A 22189-nucleotide genomic window follows, 5' to 3' on the forward strand; every position below is an offset into this window, starting at 1 on the left:
AAACCATTTCTCAGGCAGGTGAGACTACAGATAATAGCAGGGGATGTTAAGGAAAATTAGCAAAGGTGTGCGCATTGGACCTGACCCCAATAAACAGGGTCTCTAAGCTGATGCACTAGTCATTCTCACTCATCCACATTGCTTTCACAGTTACCACAGTTCCTCTGTCTTACAGACAGCAGTTAAACAGGATCTAGGACATACATACTCAAACCTGAAGCAAAACAATGAAGAATATATATGTTTGGGAATATTTTTTCAATTTAACAACTCTGACTAGCAGAGGCTAGTCATAACTAAATGCATAGCAGAGGCTTTGTAAAGATATTAACTTGATGACAAAGTAAAATTATTCATAATTAGTTAGACCTTTATAATGCTCACTAATTATAGACACATCTATATCATATGTACATAGGCAGCAAGGACTGTAAAATAAATATTGAATCTATTTCTAAATAAGAAGGAGTGAATAATAGAGTTTACACGTGAAACAATTCTTAAATGAAAAATGAGGCCTATAAAACTGGATACTGCTTAAATCAAGTGACATACATAAACTAAAGCTCTATATGATGGGAGGCGGTAGAGAGTTGGGACTAACGGCCCTGTGTGGGTAGCATTTAAGCAGCTTTATATTGCATTGCATATATTTTACATTAGTAAACTTAAGTCCAATTAGGTATCTATCTGTAAGAAGCTTTGCCTTGTTTGATTTCATAACCATTTTTATAATCATTATGCCACGAGAAGGACCAAGCTCTGAAATATTACAGAAAGCAGCTTGATTTTAATGTTTCAAATCTTTTTCCACTATGGAGGGCAGGAAGTATTGTTCAGACACTCCTCCTACTCTATTCTGTCTGCAATAGCAGCAACCCTCACCATCTATTGGGATGCCTACCTACCTGGGAATGCCAACATATTTTTCTCAAATCCAGTTTAAACACATCTTTCTGTGAGAAGTAAGAGATGCCTGTGTTTACAATCCTGTCACCTGCATAAGGACCACCATGACATGTCTAATCTGGAACTTCTGGCTGTGAGCTGCTGGATTAGATGCCAGGAAATCCTACTGCTGCAAACTGCACTGGCTCTCGGTGGCTAGAGAGTAATTCCAGGCTGACTGCGCGTGCCTGCTCACTAACAGAGAAATGGGAGGCATGAAAATCCCAGAACAATTTTCCAAGAAACTGTAATGGTTTCACAGATGGAGTTAATTTAAACATAGAGAAGAAAGAGAAGTATGAGCTCATAAACTCCAGCATAGAACTTTCTCAACTACAACTATTCAGCACAAAGTTAATTCTTCTTCCCATTTTGCTATTTCTTCTATTAGTAGAGATATTGCATTGATATTTTCTAACTCTAAGATTATTGGATTCTGCAATGACACTAAATAAGACTAACACAAAAACCAAAGAAATACTGAAATACTGTCTGCCCCTTCCTTTCTATCTGCCTTTCCCAATCCTCCCCTTCCTTAAAATTTTTTAAGTCTCTGGACCCCCTGGAGCCTGCCAGGCCTTTCAGACACAGATGCTCTATCACTGAGGTCCCTAACCCCCATGTGTGCAGAAAGTGTGGCCACCTAGACTCAGTGCAACTCAAAGGCCAGAGCCATCTCTCACTCACATCTACGATGGCTACAGTAGCTGGGCCAGTGCAAAGAGCCGAATGAGCTCAAGAAATACTGACTGAGTCAAGAAAGAAATGGTTGGAAATTCGCAAGATCTAAAATGAACTTACACAACATTTTATGAAAACAAAGATAGGATCTACAACTTTGCTAGAGGGACAATTGCTCAACACTTCACAAAGAGCTACTCATGGATAAGACACCCAAACCTTAAGAAGGGGGAATAAAAGTAAACCTTTCTATTGAGAGGGATCTTTGAATTACACATGTAATATACAAAGGGAATCGAAGGTATAGATGCTAAAGCAGTGACTTTAAAGAAGGGGCCGATAGTGCGTGAGGAAGCTGAGTAAATGCGAAGCCTGAGGTCAGAAAGTGGAACTTCAAAGTCCTGATTCCAGTTCCTAACCCAGGGCACATACAGCTGCACATCACACTCCACCTACTCCATATGTCTAACTCTCTGCTCTACTCCCTCTGTCGATGTCTTCTTTAAACAGCTAAAAATGTACAATGAATAATTGAAGATTCATATGCAATTGACAAAACTTTTCAAATTCAAATATGAGAGATACACATCCATCTTACTGATTATAAATTACATACACATGGGACTGGGAGCAACAATACTTAAGAACCAGCCCCCCCAAATCACATCAACCACTCAGCCATCCTACTCTCAACCAATGCCATAGGCTTACTACAGCACATTTTGTGTTCTCAAGGAGACATAAAGAAATACACAAACCACTCACCTCAAATGCTCAGTCTGGTTATGGAGATGAGATGTAAATATATGGAAGAGAAACTAACACAATGGCTGAAAATGTTGGGTGCTAACTGAGCTATGTGCAATTTGAGAGTTTTAAAGGCAATACTGTCACTTCGGTTTGGAATGATTTGGCAGTGAAGAATCTGGAATATGATAAGTCAAGTGGGAAAGATTGGGACAGGGAGAAGAGAGAAGAAGAGCATGTAGACAAGAGGATGAGGATGGAGATGTGTCCAAAGGTTGCTACACATTCTAGACTGGCCAAACTGAACTTCAATGAAGAAGTGCAACCATGGATCATACTGGGCAGGTGGAGAGGGAAGGCATTAGGATTACAGCCTGTATTCCCTAGGGAATGTGGAAAGAGGTGATGAATATCCTGTACTCAGGGTCCTTGCACCATAAGACAAGACCAACTTGGATCTACAATAACCAACATACAATATTTCTTTCTCCAGCTTCTGGGTCCAGCACCCATGCATACCTGCCTGCTGAGCTCATACCCTGTCTATTACAAGGGCCAAAGTCAGTGCAGCTAACAGACATGGATGCAAACTCTAACGTATTTATTGGTGTAGGCTTGGGCAAGCACTTAATATTGCTAATGTCCTCAACCATGAATGCTCTATTAAGTGGCAAAAGAAGAAAATCTGAATGATCAACTTATGGATAAAAAAAAGTTTCACCTCATTAAAAATCAGAAAAATGCAAACCAAATGAAAGCATTTCATGCACACTTGAGTTGCATGGAAAGAATGTCTGGTAACATCAGGTCTTGGCAAAGAGAAGGGGAATCAGAGTTCTTACATTTGCTGGCACGCAAATGGGCAAAAGGACTTGCTTCAGGATATATAGGAGGTTAAGATGGAGGATCAGGAGTGAGAGAAATTCTTGCTTCTCTTCCAGTGTTCAGTTATGTTTCTCTGGGAGGAGGCATACAAAGAAACACTGCAGCCAGCTTCGCTCAGCCCCTCTGATTAGCTCCGTGGTGTCATTTGGTCTGCAGGATGAGGGCATTTGTGCCCTCCTTTCAGAAACCTTGCAGGTCCCCCACTGGTGGGCTCTGAGTTGCTCAGACTGCTGAGGTGCAGAAATGCCCCTGGTCTACCAGCAACGTGTGGCCCATCTGGCTGTACTTCCCAGCCCAGGATGCTGATCTTGGTCTCTGTGTCACTTCTCAGTTGGTGACTGACTTCAAAGTGAAATAATGCATGCTATTTATGTGCTGTCTATCAAAGACCTAAAGCCCTAACAGTCTGCAATAGAAAAAAGTTAAAAACAATTGACCATGAAGAGAGTGGATAAACACATTGTGGTGTTAATCAGATGGAATAATGGACAGCAATACTAGATTAATGAACAAATATGCCTGTGACAACACAGAGAAATCTCAAAAACATAAACAGGAAAAAAAAAGTTGCAAAAGAATATATCTGGTATTATATCACTCCTATCAATGTCACTCCTATCTTTGAAAACACATGTCAAAATAGGTGTTGCGGCCGGGCGCGGTGGCTCAAGCCTGTAATCCCAGCACTTTGGGATTACCCAGCACTCCAGCCTGGGTAACAGGAGCGAAACTCTGTCTCAAAAAAAAAAAAAAAAATAGGTGTTGCTTACAGATACAGGCTCATGAATAAAATAAGAAAATCAGTGCCAGAGTATATGTGGCAACTTCTCTGCAATGCTCCTTCTGGAAGAGTAAGGAAAGGGGAGAGGATGTGATGAATGGGAGGGCAGGTTTGTTTCCATCTGTACACTTTCATTTCATTAAAAAAGAGGGTTAGACCCTGTCTCTACTAAAAACACAAAAATTAGACAGGCATGGTGGTGCATTTGTATTCCCAGCTACTTGGGAGGCTGAGGCAGAAGAATCCCTTGAAACCAAGAGGTGGAAGATGCGGTGAGCCGAGATCCTGCCGCTGCACTCCAGCCTGGGTGACAGAGCAAGACTTCATCTCAAAAAATAAAAAGGTTAGAAACGAATGCAACAAAAAAGTGGCATCTGTGGTGCCTGGACAGAATCTGCATATTAATTAGGCATATTTGATACGTTTTAAACATAAATTTAAAAAAAAAATTCTGAGATATCAATTCGTTTCACACCAAAGGACATTTGTGAAGTACCTGAAAAATGCCAAGAAATTGTCCAGATCTCACTGATCACTCCCAACCAGTAGCCATCTGATGGAGGATGTCAGTGATGCTTTACTGGGCTGCAGCTCGCCCACAAGAAAGCAGACAGGAAGTGGGACCGCTAACACAATTTAAAGTTCTGTCAAGGCCTCTGGGAGTGGCTGCCAGGCCCCTTAACCGTAAAGGAATAAGCATGACGGTTCTCCCAGAGACCCAGGTAGGCCACGACAGGTGGGAAGTTCTGTCCCGGACCTCACTCCTGAGCCGGTCCTGTAGCCACAAGCGAGCCCTGACCACCTGACATCACAGTTCCAGGAGGAGACACACAGGAGGAATCCCATGTTCCCTTCTCCCACTGAAACGGCATGAGGCTTCCCCAGCGAAGAGGCCATGCAGTGGCTCCGGCTTCACTCTCTTCGAGCCAAGCCCCAGGGAAAACACAAAGCTGGACACGGCGCAGATAGGGAGGCCTCTTGGTCCCCAGGACAGGAGGTTTCCAGAGCAAGGGTAGGAAGGGTAGCCAAGGAAACAGGAGGAATGACAGCCATATGTGGGAGAGTACAGTGATTCTCAGGAGGAAACGCAGCTCTAGAGCTGGACTGCGCTATCTCCTGTCATTCTCTTTACCTTCCTGAGCTCTGCGTTCTCATGCTAAAAAGGGGAAGGAGGAAGGTACCTGTGGAACCCAGTAGGGCACCAATCCTCACAGTCACTGCCTGGTCACGGGAGCGCAAAATCAAAGGTGTCTAGTGCAGTGTAAATGTGCATGACAGGAGAGGACAATCAAACTCTCTGGGTCAAGCTCACTGCTGCCCCTGATTCACCGTGGGACCTTGAGCAAGTTATCTGCAACTGCGCCTCACTCAGTGTTTTTATCTGCAAAATAAGGATGGTTATATTACTGTTGGCAAAGTCCTTAGAGTGGTGAGAGGCTCATGATGGACACTCCACAAGGGCGAATTACAGTCATTCACTGGTATCCATGGGGGACTGATTCTGGGAAAATCCTCGGATACTAAAATTCAAGGATATTCAGGTCCCTTCCAGGTGACCCTGCACATGTGGTATCTGTGAATGTGGAGGGTCAAATGTGCTAGCAGCCATGGCAAAGAGAGAAGGACAGTATTTTGAAGTGATGTGTGTATATTTCTTTCTCACCACTGTTCCCCTTTGATCCTTCCACCATTGCATCTACACAAAGAGGCTAAGTCTTGGTTTTCTAGAGAGCAGACACAAGTAACTAGAACAAGTAACTACATAATTACTGGGCTTTTAAAAAATCATGAGGGCCAGGCTTTTCAGGAAGAAAGTGGCTGTTATCAGTACTTCTTGAGCTGGATTTTTACAGACTGAGAGCCAAAGCCTGGAGGTTCAATCACAGAATGGGAAGAAGGAAAGAATGCATAACAAAGGAAGGAGAAGCATCTTCTGGTCTGGAAAGAAGGACCCCAGGCAGGAGGATGGAACGAGGGTGAAGCCGAGGTCAGATGTCACCACCCTGCTTGAGTCAGTCTGCAGCTGGCGGAGGGGGCACTCAGAAACATTGTCCTAGGTTTGGGAGATAACTCCTGAAAATCTTTTGGGATATCCCAGCCTTTTGGACAATTAGGAATATGATCACTTCTGAGTAACCACCCAGAAGTAATCAGATTCCTAATTGTCCAAAAGGCTGGGATATCCCAAAAGAGACTTAGAAACTCAGGTTGATAAGAACAGCTGTTTTCAGCCATCAGCAAATGTTGGGAGCCCTGGAAGGAAAAGCGATGTTCTAAACTAAGAGGACCTCCCTGTCTCATCCGACTTTTGCTGTATTCATTTTGACCTTGTTACATGATTATTTGGACGACCTCAGATTAAGAAGTCAGTGGCCAGAGGCATGAACGAAAAAGCAGTCTCTGTGTGTAGCCTATGACAAGCAGCCTCCCAAAATCATTGTCACAGTTCTGTCACCAGATGGCGAAAGTGCCTTGTCTAGCTGCCCAATTTATAAAAACCTGTTTCCAGCTCACACCCTTTGGGTGCACACACAGGCAAGTCACGAAGTCCCTTCCATTTAAACGATGAAGTCTTCCTAGCTTCTGATAACCTGGAACTGTGTGATTTCAGAGCTGGAGGAAAATGCTGAAGTGACTCCTTTCAACTCTGCTTTTGATGGAGTGAAAACACACCCACAGGTCTGGTGGCTTGTCCAGTCAGATCGCTGCCTGAACTCAAGTCTGGTCATACTACAGGGCCACTGATAGAAAATCTTCATCAGTAAGTACTCAGAATCCACAGGCATCCTGGAGTGCAGGTGGCTTCCTGCCCACACCTGTCAGCCACCCTCACGACCTGTAAGAAACCTGGACCATGATGTCTGCCTTTCAGCAGTCACCTGCAGCTAAACCTCTCCCTCATCCTTCTTCAAGTGTCTTCCCTGTAACTGTCTTATCAAACTAGCATGGGGCATGGCCAAGTTCTCCCTTCAAACTTGACAAGCAGAAGGGCCCTTGCCTGCTAGAGGCACTGGCCCAGCAGTCTGAGTCCCTGACCCCCTGGAGGCTGGCAGGTGCCCTGCCTCGTGATATCCCTTCATCAATCCAGGCAGGCACAGAAAGGCTCCTCACTCAGCTCCCTACCCCTCTATACTTTCTCCCTCAGAAAGACAGCTAATGCTAACGTCAGGTGAAGTTGATCCACAAGCTACTTGCCAGCCTCCAACGCAAGTATTATAGCGACAGAAACGAAGGGCAGAGATGCTGCCGCCTGTGCCATTCAGAAAAGAATTTTTTTCTCTTCTCTTTGTCTTTCCACTCTCTGCCAGAGAACAGATTTGCACACAAAGGGATTTAATTAAGAACTGTCCTCAGGCTGTCAGTTTCTGAGTCTTAGGAAGAGGACAACTCCCCGTACCACACGTCACATTAAGAATACAGCAGCCTGACAATCGGAGGCCAGACAGCTTTCTTCTCAGACCCCACAGACAGTTTTTCCTTCTTTATGGTTTTAGCTTCAGGCAAGACCCTTGTCTACTAACGTCTTTTAAATTCTCTCCTGAATAATTCCCTCAGATTAATACAGATCAACAGGAACTTGGTAGGTCAATTACGTGGGGAAAAACTAGTGGCAGTGTTTACATCACGTCTTTATTTGGTTGTAAGCAGCAGAACAGCTAGGAGGAGAATGAGGAACACCACCTTCTTCGCTGATGGTCCAGACCGCATGGGCAGTCTGGAATCTGCCAGCCTGCCTGACTGATACACACTCAGAAACGATGTAGCCAAATGTGCTATTGCCTGCACCCCTGCCTCTGCAGGGAGCCAAGGGGCCTTAGGGGCATCCGGACCACCAGGTCCAGTGCAGGGAGCAGCCTCTCACTTCCCACCTGGGGAGCATGGGCGATGCTGAAATGCTTGTAGAATTATTTAGTAAATAATTGGCTCATTTATAGCTTCCTAAATCAAGCCCGTAAGAGAAGGAAAGTAATGTCAATGCATCTGACCACCTATTTGAGGAGAGAAGAAGGTTCTCTGACAAATTTTGAAAGAAATTCTCTTCTTTAAAAACATTGGAAGATCAAAACCCTTTTGTTTTAGAATTAAAGGATTAAAGCTAAGTAATCCTTGGGAGAAAAAACAGAGAGTTTAATTTTCACTTAATATATAAATGACTATAATTATGTCTTCCTAAGAATAGACTTTTAAAAGACAGGTGTGACATGGGGATTAGTTCTCTCAAGGATGACAAATTTAAATTACTTCAGGGGCCAGTCAAGTAAGAAAACGAAGCTGTGGACTAGGTGTGTAATAGGGAATGGTGGGGTCTGTGGCAAATGGAGGGAAATTTTAATGCAATGAAATCACTATGCCTACTTCATGCTCACACCCACCCACACTCACACACACACACGCACCCACATACTCTCACACACCTACACTCACACACACTCACACATACACACACACCCACTCACATCCACACCTACTCTCTCACACACACTTACACATGCACCCACACACATATACCCACACTGACACACACTCTCATAAATGCACCCACACGTCTCTCACACACTCATATAAACCCATACACATACATATGCACCTACACTCACATTCTCACATGCATACACTCACGCTCACCCATACACATGCACACATGCACCTCCCACACACACAGACTCACATCCACACATCCATACTCACACACACACATCGCACACCCACACACCCTCACACCCCACACCTACGCATACTCACATGCTTTCTCTCACACCTACCCACAAACACACTCCACCCACACATCCACACACAACACACACACACCTTCTCACATACAGACTTTCATCCACACGCACACATCCACACTCTCAGATGCACCTACACTCTCACACACACATACCCACACTTGCACACACTGTCTCACACAGACACACACACATTCTCTCTCTCTCTCTCTCTCTCTCTCACACACACACACACACACACACACACAGCAGGAGAAAACAGAACTAAACTGCTCCCATTTGGCATTCTTTATGTGAGATGGCAGTGACCATGCGCACTCTGAGCAGCAAGTGGAGATGACCCAGGTGCCCGTCAGTCTGCCTTTGCCTGATGCTGGCTCGGCTCCAGCAGCAGCACTCACGCCCCCAACTGTAAAGTGACCCACATGGATGCCCGTCTGGACAGTGTCTGAAGTCAGGGCCTGCCTGTCTCGTTAAAGCTCCTTTGGCACATCAGCTGCCAATTACCCAGAAAGTGCTGGGCCACAGCCTGAGCCAGGAGTGGACGGGCACTGTGGTCTCCTATCGCTGGCCCTGAACCTCTTCTTGAAGCTAAGCCTCCTCAAAAGTAGGCTGAAATTAGAACAGGACACCCACTGCGGTTTCTCCGGTTAATGAAATCCCTTTCCATGGCGTTTTCAGTGCTGGTGGAGAAGACACAGCAGTTCTTACTCACACAGAAAGGGGCTCTGCACTCAGACATATGGCGCAGCGGTCCCTGAGACCTGACCATTAAATTATATCTGTTATCCCTTGATGTTACCCAGAAGCAAGATGTGCTGATTTTCTTGGCTTCCTGGAGGGCACTGGGAACCCAGATGTGAACTCTGCTACCGGTGGGGGGTTACCCCAAGCTGGGAAGCTGACCTTCCAGCACGGTGTAGCCCTCAGCTGCCTGTCTCTCCTGCTTCTCTTGTCCAGGCCGCAGCAGCAGCCTTATCAAAAGCCATTTTCTTTTTCAACTTACCCACTCCTGACATTTGTGTGTGTGAGGCAGCAAAACCACAGTGAGTGGAGGGAAAGGTGCTCAGGGCAGTTCTACCCAACATGAGAAAGGAAGGTGAGCATCCGGCCACCTGCTGGCTCCCTGCACATCCCAGCCTCTCCACGGGGGTGGGGCTTGTGTCCCTCCAGGTCCCTAGAGCATAGTTGTCAACAGTGCCACAGTGTTACCAGATGTGGAGGGTTAGCTCCTGGCACATCAAGAAGAATTAATAAGAATAGTGACTTACTTGAAATTAATTGTATTATATTTCATTTGTTTCAAGCTGCCTAAAACAAAAATATTGAGCTATCTTTTTTGAAAGCACATAGAATTTGAAAGTAACATAAATAAGAATTGTTTTTAAAGCTAGACACAAGGAAAGCAAAGATACATACAGAAGGGCCAATCTGTTTGTATAGTTGAAAGTACTATCTATTTCTGATAGTCCTATTGCCCTAAGGGCACAGAGGGCAGTAAGGAGGGAATATCACTTCCAAGCATTCTGACCTTCATTACAAGAAAGGCAGGAAAAATTGCCCATGGCTGAGTAGAGCTTGGTAGTGGGCAGTTCTGGCCAACTGGGGTACCTTTGAAGTGTTCACCAACTTGATGATTTGGCCTAAAGGTGAGCTGGTTCCCAGTACCTGTTTTCTAAAAATGTTTAAACAAGAGCTTCTGCACAGTAAAAGTATCTATCAACAGAGTAAACAGACAATCTACAGAATGAAAGAAAATATTTGCAAATTATGCATCCAACAAAGGTCCACCATCTATATGGAATTTAAACAAATCAACAAGCAAAAACCAAATAACTCTATTAAAAAGTGGGCAAGAGACATGAACAGACACTTCTCAAAATTAGACATACAAGCGACCAACAAGCATATGATAACATGCTCAACACCACTGATCATCAGAGAAACGCAAATCATAATCACAACGGATATCATCTCACACCAGTCAGAATGGCTATCATGAAAAAGTCACAAAATAAAAGATGCTGGTGAGGCTGCAGAGAAAAGGGAGCACTAACACACTGTTGGAGGAATGTAAATTAGTTCAGCCCCTGCAGAAAGTAGTTGGAGATTCCTCAAAGAACTTAAATCAGAACTACAATTTTACCCAGCAATCCCATTCCTGGATATGTACCCAAAGGAAAATAAATCATTCTACCAAGATGACACATGCAGTCCTATGCTCATTGCAGCACTATTCACAACAGCAAAGCCATGGAATCAACTTAGGTGCCCATCAATGGTGGATTAGATAAAGAAAATGTGGTACATATACACCATGGAATACTACACAGCCATAAAAATAAAATGAAATCATGTCCTTTGAAGCAACATGGATGCAGTTGGGTGCCATTACCTTAGGTGAATTAATGCAGAAACAGAAAATCAAATACCGCATGTTTTCATTCATAAGTAGAAGCTAAACATTTAACACTCATGTACACAAAGATGGGAACGATAGACATGCGACTATGAGAGGGGTGAGGGAGGTGGGCAAGGGTTAACAAACTATGTTCCTGTGTACTATGTTCTGTACCTGAGTGATGTGATCATTCTTACCCCAAACCTTAGCATCACACAATATACCCAGGTAATTAAACCCTTGCAAAGCTTTCTTAGGGGAAGGCAGGCAGTGTTGCCCCCAACAGAGCACCACTGGTCTACAGCTTAGTCAACAGTAAGTTTTATCCACTCCTTCTTGATTCTTTGACTATGCTTCTGGGATCACTTTCCTTCTTCCTAAATTTCACCCTTTAGACTCCATTTTAAAGTTCTTCTAGTAAATATTTTTTGGTGGTCAGCTCTCTATTGTATAAAGTATCCTTCTTTAGGCTCATTCCTGAAGGACAATTTTGTTAGATATATAAATCAGATCAACACCTGTTTCTCTCTTATTTAAAAATATTCTCCTCCTGTGCTGTGTTTTCTGTTGAGCAGATGTCTGCTGTCAGCCTACTCACTGTTATTCTGAGGGTAATATCTTCTCTGTCTGGTTTATCTGAACATCTTTATTTTGCCTTTGGCGTTCTGCAGTCTCTATAATATGGCTGGGTGTGAATATATTTTTATTTATCTTTCTTTAGATTCCCTGGGTTTTCTGAATCAGAAAATAGATGTCTTTAATTTCTCCCATTCCCTGCAATCTCTTTTATCAGAATTCTAAGCAGCTGTGTGGTAGATGTTTTCGCTCCATCCTCTGTGTATTGAAACACCTCTTTCCTGTGTTCCATCTATATGTCTATGTTTCATACTAGTTAACTTCTTCAGATCTGTGTGCTGGCTTGCTAATTATATCTCAATCTCCAGCTAGTCTACAACTGTTAATCCCTCCCATTGAATATGAATTCCATGGGATTGATATCATTCATTAAAGTATCATTCACTTATGCAAGTTTTATCTGATTCATATTCAATGCTGATTAGTATTGGGGATATATTTCTGTTCTTTACCCATGCACTTTATTCCAGCATTTTATTTACATATATGCAAATGAGGATATATCATTTCTGACTTACAATGCCCTTTCTTCTTGTGAGTAATTTTTATTTTGAGGTCACTTTCCTTGGAACATTATTTGTGGAAATTTTTTGCAGCCTGGGTAAAGGGTGCACCCCCTCTGCGTGTGTTTGTTTAGGTCAGATACCCATCAATCCCTTTAAAAGAATATATTCCATTTGGATTTTTCAGACCACACAGGGAAACATGAATTAGGCTCCACATCCATAAGAGGGCTAGCCTGCTATAAATAGCAGTGATTCGGGGAAAACTTAAACATTTCTTTCTCCTCTGGACAGAGCCAAGGCCCATTGAGAGATGTTTGCCTATACTGTTCGATTTCAATACAGGTTCTTGGGTCCCCCAGCTTGAGAAGATAGATCCTGATCTGATTCTCTCTACTTGCCGACCTGAACTCATCACATGCCCCAATCTGACAATAATTGGTCATGAGTGCCGAGGGCCCAGGCCCCAAGATCAAGAGATGCTCCCAGACAGCCACCACTTCAAGGTGGACTTTGCTCTAGCGATTCCAACTCCAACTTTAGAAATTAATTTATCTTGCTTTCTTGCCACATCAGCTGTCCTTTTAAAAATAGATGTAGAATGCTGAATGACAGACCATGGAGACTCAGAAGGATGTCAGGGATGGGGAGGGAGTGGATAATGAGAGATTACTTAACGGATACAGTGTCCATTATTCCAGTGATAACTACACGAGGAACTGAGGAACTCTTCCGTCACCACTACACAGTGTATCCCTGTAACAACATTACACTTGTGCCCCATCAATTTATACAAATAAGATTTTTCTTTTAAAAGTGCATATTTTATATGAGACCCAGGATTTCAGGGGTTTTATAGAGGGTGAGTTGTTAGGCTGTTCTCCATATTCCCAGGAAAGGAAAAGGAAGTATTCTCATGTTTAAAGCACCATCACTTCTACTATACTTGCATACGTGTGTACAGAGCCACCTGGCATTTTAATTTTCCCTTCCTTCCTTTTTTCCTCCCTTCCTCCCTCCCTCCCTCCCTCCCTCCCTTCCTTCCGTCCGTCTGTCCGTCCCTCCTTCTTTCCTTCCTTTTGAGACAGGGTCTCACTGTGTTGCACAGGCTGGTCTTAAACTCCTGAGCTCAAGGGCTTAAGTGATCCTCCCACCTTGGCCTCCCAAACTGCTGGGATTACAGGCATGAGCCACTGTGCCCGGCCATGGAGTTTCATTTTCCATCTCTATGCGTTTTCACAGGCCTAAGCCTCTGAGAGAACTCACAGAGCCCTCGGCAGAGGCCTGACATCATCTTTTTCCACAGCTTTGAAAGGCAGTCTATGTCCTGGCCGCACCCCAGTGCCCGACAGAAATAGAATGCGAAGTATGCTCCAGCTGGCAGGATTTCAGCCTTGGAACAGACAGGCAGCAAGAAGGATTTCCAGCTACGTGGTCAGAAAAGTACCATGAAGGATGGTTACAGGGTAGGTAGGCCTGGATGGGAAACCACATCTTTCACACAAACTCACAGTTGTTACATTTAATACAAACTCTTTTCTTTTCCCTAGAATATCTGACCCAGGATTCCCCTGTCGTTTAAAAACAAGCCATCAACAACAATGGAGTCGAGTATTAATAATAGAGTAGCTTCTCACTGTGTGCCCCCTTGACCCCCGATCCAAGCTCTCACAGTGCCTCACACACCACAGTACTGCTCCCTATCTCTTGGAGGGGGCCATTTGCTTCCATCATATCTCCAGGATCCAGCCCGGGAGCTGGCATACATGTTGTCAGAAATATTTTAAAATAAATATAAGAATAATTTTTCTGTTAGAACTTATCAGATTCAGAGATACCATCTGAGAAGGTAATGCTTTATGGAAAAACAGCTCCACAGAGTCAGTCCCTAATGACTGGAGGGTCTACAAGAGTCCTCCACAGAGTCAGTCCCTAATGACTGGAGGGTCTACAAGAGTCCTCCTACAGACAAAGAATCTGGACCAGGGCGTGGCCACCTCCCCCTGAGCTGTACGCTCCACAGGACTTGCCTAAACAACCACATCAACTTTACTCAGAGCTTTACAGATTCAAATTGCTTTCACACACATCTTATTTACTTCTTATAACGGGAAAGAAATGCAAACTACTATCCACTTTTTTTTTCCTTTTTTACTTTTTAAGATGGGGTCCCACACCGTTGTCTAGGCTGGAATGCAGGGGCCCAGTCATGACTCACTGCAGCCTCAAATTCTTGGGCTCAAGCCATCCTCCTGCCTCAGCCTCTCAAGTAAGGTGAGCACCAACATGTCTGTCCTTTTTTTTTTTTTTTTTTTTTTTTAATTTGTTTTGTTGTAGAGATGGGACCTTGCTATGTTGTCTAGGCTGGTCTTGAACTCCTGGACTTAAGTGATCTTCCCACCTCAGTCTCCCAAAGTGTTGGGATTACAGGCATGAGTCACCACACCAGGCTTTATTATCCTGGTTTTTTTTTTGTTGTTGTTTTGTTTTGTTTTTTAACCACTAGAAAAGAAAGCTCTGAATGTTGTCCAGGGAAGCACTGGATAAAACAGAACCCGGTTCACATTGCCGTGTTCAGATGATAAGTTCCCAAAAGCTGATTCTCCACCAAAACTGAAGAGAGAAGGACTGGAGAGCATGGGACCTACTTTCCTAAACCTCCTTCCAATATCAACTGGCTGTATGATTTTGAAGGGGGCACTGATTTTTCACTGCCTGTGAACAAGAGGCTTTTGAAAGTCCTGTATTTACAGGAGCATGGGTGAGTCGCACATCTGCCAAGTGGGGATGTGGTCAGCTGGAAAGCAAATGCCCTCCCAAAGGAACAGCCCTGTCCAGCTCTGGCAGATGGCTGCCATCTGGGAATCATTTCATTTTTGTAAGAATTATGCAATCTGTGAATTTGCCTCTCACTTGTCAAATATTGGCATTAGTAAACAAATGTTTTATATGCTGTGAGCCAAATAGAATACCACCTAGAACGAGATCTTGCTCTCGGGACACCTGTTGCCCCACATGGATCTGGTAATCCCTGGAGTCCCACCTGCCTCTTGGGATCTCATCTTCTTTTCATTGCCCGCTGTACTCATTCTCCTTTGCCTTCAGGGAAATCCTGGGACTAGTGCTTTTATTCTCATTATGACTCAAGACTTCATACTTTGAAGGACAAGACATTATTTTGTCCATCAGATGGCTGAGCCAAATATGACATAAATCCATGTAAATAGATGCTTAGCCAAGTGGATCAAGTGTGTATTGGACATACACGTGGACAAGGTACTCTGGGCCTATGTAACTTTTCCTTTTTCCAAGTACCCGAAATGTTCACCACACACAAAATGCCACTTCACCACCCTATGGTCATGAAGACACTATGCACGATTTTCAGAGTCCAACACAGTGGGATTCAAATCCTGTCTTTACCATTTAGTAACTCTGTGACCTTGAACAAGTAACTTAATTTTTTTGGACCTTAGTTTTCTCCCCTTTAAAATAAAGAAAATGCCACCAACTCATTAGTCTGTTGTGTAAGTAACTCCAGAAAAGCCAATGTATAAAAAATATTGGTACTAGATAAATATTGATTCCCTTCTGCCCATTGTAAAAGGTCAAATGTTATGGTACTAATTCCATCATACGCACACATCAGATATTGTGTGGAGCATGCAAATGAGCAGTTTTTAAAGCTGTGTTTCCCCCACCTGAGTTAGGAACACATCTGAAGAGTCCAGATATGGCATATGGACTCCCTCTTTAAAAACAAAACAAAACTGAGAAGTCTAGAATTTACAAAATCTCACTCAGAAACAAACTCAGGGACAGCAACAGTACATGCATTAGCCTGACTTGCACAAAAGAACGCAGATTGACTCATTTTACTTAGTGAAGGTAGATAATAAAAGCATTGTTTTCAGTTAAGTAGCATCAGCCAAAAGAATATAAATACCATTAGACTGAAAAGTACGAATAATCGTGGGTTTCTCTTTACTGGCACTTTCTCACAATTGCAATAGAGATCTATTTAGATGGAGGTTTTGATTCTAAATTTCATGTTAGAATTTTTTTAAATTTATGACAACCTAGAAATACAATTTTGCAGTGGAGTTAATGGCAAGTCAGATATGGAGGCAGTCAGAGAGGATTTGGTTTAACTCAGTGGTCCCAAATCATCTTACCTACAAGTACCTTTTCCTGTTCTCTCTCTCTCACCAGTTCTCATGCTTTGAAAGATAGTCTAGTAAGCTTCATTTATTAATAATTCATCTTCCCTTTTTCTTCAAAGACTTATACAATCGCCAGTCAGAGCTCCTGATTGGCTATGATAACCAGTGTTGACACATTGGGCTGATATCAATCCTACCAAAATCAAAGAAATGTGAAGTTTTAGTTATCCTATAGAGCCCTATTTCAGAGTCTCAAAAATCCTATTAGGTTCTAGAAAACATGAAATAAGCCTGCAGACTCCCCTTTCCACCATCACTGTCCTCCAGGGGACCAAGAATCCCACGATGAAAACAACTTGCTGATCAAAATAGAATGATTTTTTTTTAATTAACACATTTCAAATGTGATTTGCTTCTGATCACATGGTCACTGAGGTGAAATTTACATCTGCTCAGTGTAGCCCCCATCCCTACCCTTAGTCACCTTCTAGTTTTCTGTGATACAAGGATCCATTCCTGTAAGTCAAAGAACTAAAGTGACGCTCAGAATACAATGGACACAGAATCAGAATGGTCAATATGAGCCCCTCAGTTAATGTTCCTTGGCATACACTTCATTACCACTCCCTCTGTGCCTTCTTTACAAGCACTACTTTCCCATGATGTGTGCTGATGCATCCTCACACACCCCACTGTTACTACCTCGTTAGGCCTGTTTTAATGAAATCAATTCTGGTCATGGACACTATGTTCTGGGCTAAACTGCGTGCTTCTACAATTCTAATTTTGAAGTTCTTACCACAGTAGCTCAGGATATGACTGGAGATGGGATCTTTAAAGAGGTAACTAAATTAAAATGAGGTCATTAGAGCAGGCCCCAATCCAATATGAGAAGAGGAGAGGTGGACACAGACAGACGCAGAGGGAATGCCGTGAGAAAACCGGGAGAAGACGGACATCTGCAAGACCAGGAGAGAAACCTCAGATGAAATGAGCCCTGCTGACACCTTGATCTTGGACTTCAGATCACTTGGAAATCTGGAAGTCTGGAAATTTGGACTTGCAGATTTATTCCAAGACAACAAATTACTGTTTAACTACCTGGTCTCTGGTACTTTGCTACGGCAGCCCTAACAGACTAATATACCGTAGGAAGCAGAAAACAGTTGAAAATATCATTCACTGACTAAAATAAATAAATAAATATACATATAAGCCAATAGACAAGCTTCTTTATTCAAAGTTGGATCCCTGCTGGTATAAGTTAAAGAAAAAATGACAGTTGGTATAATTTGAGAGGCAGTGGAGAAAATTCTACTATTAACTATGTTTTTATTTGGATGTACAAATTAAATTACAACCATCCCCGGAGGAATGAACACATTACTCTCATTATTATTAGCAGCTTAATGGTATTTTGTGGAATCAGTGAGATCTTTCACCAGTATCTAGCTGAGATCAAACAGGCTGTAAGGAGCGGAAGTTTTAATGAGGTAAAAGAGTACAGAGAGAAGGGGAAAAACAGGTTTGGAATATGCGGAAAACTGAGTAGAGAAGGCAGCAAGAAAATATGCCCAACGGAAGAGAAGCTTATGAAGACAGGGAGAAACAGCACTCCTGATGGAGCCAAATGCCTTGCACAGGCTCTGGGGTTAACCTGCCCAAAGCGTGTCCAGCCTCCATCAATGACTAGTAACTTTCTCTTTCTCTTACCCCTGCCCCCGCCATCTCTCTCTTTCTCTCTGGAAGCACAGAAGAGACTGTTAAAGGACCTATGCATCTTACAGGGACTGAGGCCCAAGTAATCTCACTTTCACTTCCTTCCTTGCTAAAGTAAACAGTGTTCCAGGCATGACCCGACTATACCACAATCTCCATTTGAATTACATTTTCTTCAGAGAAGTGCAAAGCACTTCAGACAGAAATGCTTTCCTTTTTCATTTGCTATGTACTTTGTGCTATGCAAACCGCAGACTACAATTTATCTCTCTGTGGAACCCAGAATACCCAGAGCAGGCATGTTAACAATTTCTGTGCCCTGGTACTCAGCATCACGACAAATCTCCATTACTACAACCGACAAATCCTGTGGACTCACAACTAACCCTACACCATTCTACATTCATCTTTTCAACACTCTCCAAAAAAGCATTCCTTTCTTTTTTGTACATTGATGGAAACAAAAATGGAGACAATAAATGGCTTGCACAAGGCCACAATAGATCAGGGGAATGCCTAGAAATGTTCCTGATACTAACAGAAATGGGCAAACATGATAGAACACTATAAAATCTTTATGTAGTTGACATACTATAGGAACAGGCATTTAATTAAAAATGTATAACAACTTTGCAACATTCAAGCATGTGTCCATCCCAGCATCTGGTAATTAGTGATGAAAGTTTAGAATGAAATGTCATTTGAAGATGGAGGATGCACTTAATATTCCAAAAATAGCTTTACTGGTATTTCGATTCTTCCTAAGATTGTAATCTTTCCAATTTCCCTTTTGTCAGTATCATCTCCCATGCACAGAGTTTGAAAACATATTTGACCTATCAACTACCAAACAGGTAACCACAAGGAATTAAATAAGAGATCCTTCTCCATAGACAAAAGCAGCTTTATGGCTGCTAGCACTTAGCCTGAGTTATTAAGATGGAAGTTTGAATTCTTCCCTCTACCTGTGATCTCACATAGATAAATGGACAATGTAAACTATTTGGACTTTCCAGATCAAAGCCCTACTAATTCCTCAGTTTATCTCTTAGGACAATTCTAACAAATCACTATGGAACTATAAACAATGCAAACAACGAAAGCAATTAATTAAAAACCAACTGCTTATCTTCCACTTTAGAAGAGCCCATGGTGTTGCCAATTGAAAACTTAAGCGAATTGTTCCAGTGGGCCCCGGGTCTATGTCCCTACTCCAGGCCAAAATGGAAGGTCCGTCCTCTGGGCTCTTTTGGCACCCACAGGTTCCTTTACCTGGACACATCTGCCGGTGCACTTTTATATTGCACGTAAAACATCTGGCAAGATACCTGCCATACCCACCACCCCCACCCTCACACCGTAGGCGGGAAGCATTCTGAGGGCGGTGTTTCTGATTTAGTTAATTGTGTATGGCCTGGGCCTGGTTCAAATGAGTTTCTACAATTCAAATTTTGAAGTTCTCAATTGTCTCTCTCCCAACGGCCAGAAGTCATATGTGAGTACTTAGGCAATGTATGCCTGGAGCTATATTCTGCTAGGGAAGCCTAGAGAAAGCTGGCCCCTTATCTTACAGATAAGAGAAAAGAAACCCAGAGGTGACATGCTTTTTGTTACAGTCCTGCAGCTGGTTAGTGGCAAAGGCAGACTAGAAAACCCTGTGTCCTGACTCTAAATTCCAGTGCCCTTTCCATACTTTGTACACTATATATAGATCTGTTCTTCCTGGCTTTGTATTTCTGTAACACTTGATAATTCATTGCCACAAGTCATTAACTACATGGTCTTCACATCCGGGGAATTAGCAGATCTCCCAGGCTAATTCCAGGAGGGGTAATCCAGCAGAGTTGCTCCCCACCTGTTTCCCAAGCTTTGCTTTAGGGTCTACGCGTTCCACGGCGCCCTCTGCAGGCGGGAAAAGGACAGCTGTGGCCTGGCAAGTCAATGGGCCAAGTCCAGGCAGGCCATACCTTCAGGTGTTTGGAATACCTGAATATCTGTGCAGGTCTCTCTCAGGGCCCTAGCCCATGGGCATACCTAGAGCCTGTGCATGCATGCTGGGCAACACCTCCACCCAGACCAAAGTTTTAGTGGAGTATAAGGGTTAAAAACCTGAGCTATGGAGTAGAACTTCTTAGTTTGACATATGAATCTGCTTCTTAATAGCTGCTCTGCCTTCAACACGTTATTTAAATATTCTATATCTGTTTCCTCGTCTCCATAAAATGGAGACAAAGGATAATAATCCACCCCCTAGCACTGTATAAGATTTAACTGATGTACATGAAAAACAGCAGGATCCTGACGCACAGTAGACATTGGAGAGATGGCTAGTGCTATTAACACTATTAACTCATCTAAAGCAAAACAATTTTTAACCATTAACTGTACTTGTTGGTTTGGCCATCCACTATGATTTGACACCCAATAAACAAATATTTTCTTTTTCTTTTACTTTTTAGAACATTTGCATGATACCCTAAACACATAATCTAGGCAAATGGCTTACTTATATGAAGTCTCCCTTAATTAGCTATCAGCTGAAGAATATATCCCAAATGGCATCGTAAATTACCCTGTGTTTGAAAACAGGTTGAGCGTTTCACCGACAACATTCCCAAATTAGGAGCAGTACATTAAAGTTGAAAGGCCCTCCCATACCTGCTGGGACCCTTCCCTTCAGTGCCATGGGTTTCAACCTCATGAAGCCCTTTTAAAGTGAACACCGAAGGAATCCCTAAGGATTGACCACAATGCTCGTGGAAGGATTCCCTCTGTCCTGAAAAAGAGAGGTCATGTCAAAGGGGCATGAACACAGCGCTCTCCACCTCTGAGGACCAGAGAGCACCTCTTCTTCCAAGTGGGGGACCACAGAACCAAAGCTGTTACACCCCTTCCTGGAATGTGCAAAGTAGCCCAGCGGGCGTTCGCCTCTTACCACGAACTCCTCCAAAGTCTGATAAGTCTTGCCCCGGAACTCGCAGTAGTTCTTCCTCTCCTTGCACTGCGGGCAGCACTGGCTCGTGTCGACGTGGATGCAGCGCGGGTGTAGCCTCGGGCACTCGGGCTGAGCGCACAGCGGCCCCTCCTCGGTGCACAGGCACGGGCAGGCCGAGGGGCCCGGCGCGAACTTCTCCCCGATCGCGTACACGAAGCCGCTCTCGTCCACGCAGCCCTTGCCGCGGTAGTCCGGGTACACGTACTCCTCGGGTGGCTCGGGCGTGGGCGCGAGTTCCGGGCCGATCGCGTCCTGGGCGGCTGCGGCCAGGGCTTCCCCCTGCGGGGTGTCCCCACGGGGCCGAGCCTGCAGGTCCCCGGCCTTGGCGCCCCCGCCCTGGGAGACCCAGGCCTGCTTCAGCTTGCTCCACGGCTCCCGGCCCGCGAGCCCGCGGCCGCTCTTGCTCTTCCAGTCCCGGCCGCTGCCGCCCTCGTCCCTCGCCGGGCGCCCGAGCTCGTTCACCCTCCCCGGGCCGTCCCGAGAGGCGTGCTCGCGCTTCTCCTGGCCCGGCTGCTCTGGTGCCTGAGCCAGCTTCTCCAGCGGGATGCTCGGACTGCACAGAGCCACCATCAGGCAGCAGGTGACCAGGAGGGAACTGGAGAGCGCGCCAACTGCCATCGCAGTGGAGCTGGGCATCCCCTACCACGTCCCGGCGGGCGGGCGGGCGGGGAGCGCGGCCGAGGGGCGAGTCGCATTCACAGCCCGGGGGCGCGCCGCCGCCAGCCGGGAGCCGCCGTCCCTGCGGAGAGAACAGCAGCACAACTGAGCCCCGCGGCCCGCGCGCGCCCCGGCCCGCAGCGGCCCCCACCCGGGCTCGGGCATCGCTCTAGATTAACGAGCTGGGCGACGGGGGCGGGGGCAGCATGCCCAGCGTCGTTGCACGGCCGGGGTTCTTAGACATCACAAATTGTAGAACGATACATTGCAAGCGAAATCCAAGAACGACCCCGGCCGGCGTGTTTCTGATGTAGCCGTGATTAGTGTTGGAGATGGCCAAGGG

At 44.4% G+C, this 22189-nt stretch overlaps 1 protein-coding gene across 3 annotated transcripts in view; it reads right to left on the bottom strand.

Moving 5' to 3' along the window:
* Positions 1-21928, bottom strand: part of VWC2 (von Willebrand factor C domain containing 2) — a 147084-nt gene extending 125156 nt beyond the window's left edge. For 2 of the 3 annotated variants that reach the window (XR_012512209.1, XM_003930802.3), the window contains exon 1: positions 21130-21870. Coding sequence is in view for 1 of the 3 variants with exons in the window: in XM_003930802.3 (XP_003930851.1) it covers positions 21130-21825 (696 nt within the window). In the remaining 2 variants the exon portion in view is untranslated. Of the gene's footprint in view, positions 1-21129 lie in introns of all 3 variants that reach the window. The other variant, XR_005577294.2, reaches the window with a different exon arrangement.
* Between the last annotated feature and the right edge of the window lie 261 nt (positions 21929-22189).

The sequence above is a fragment of the Saimiri boliviensis genome, chromosome 10 (assembly GCF_048565385.1).
Source record: "Saimiri boliviensis isolate mSaiBol1 chromosome 10, mSaiBol1.pri, whole genome shotgun sequence".
Taxonomy (NCBI): domain Eukaryota; kingdom Metazoa; phylum Chordata; class Mammalia; order Primates; family Cebidae; genus Saimiri; species Saimiri boliviensis.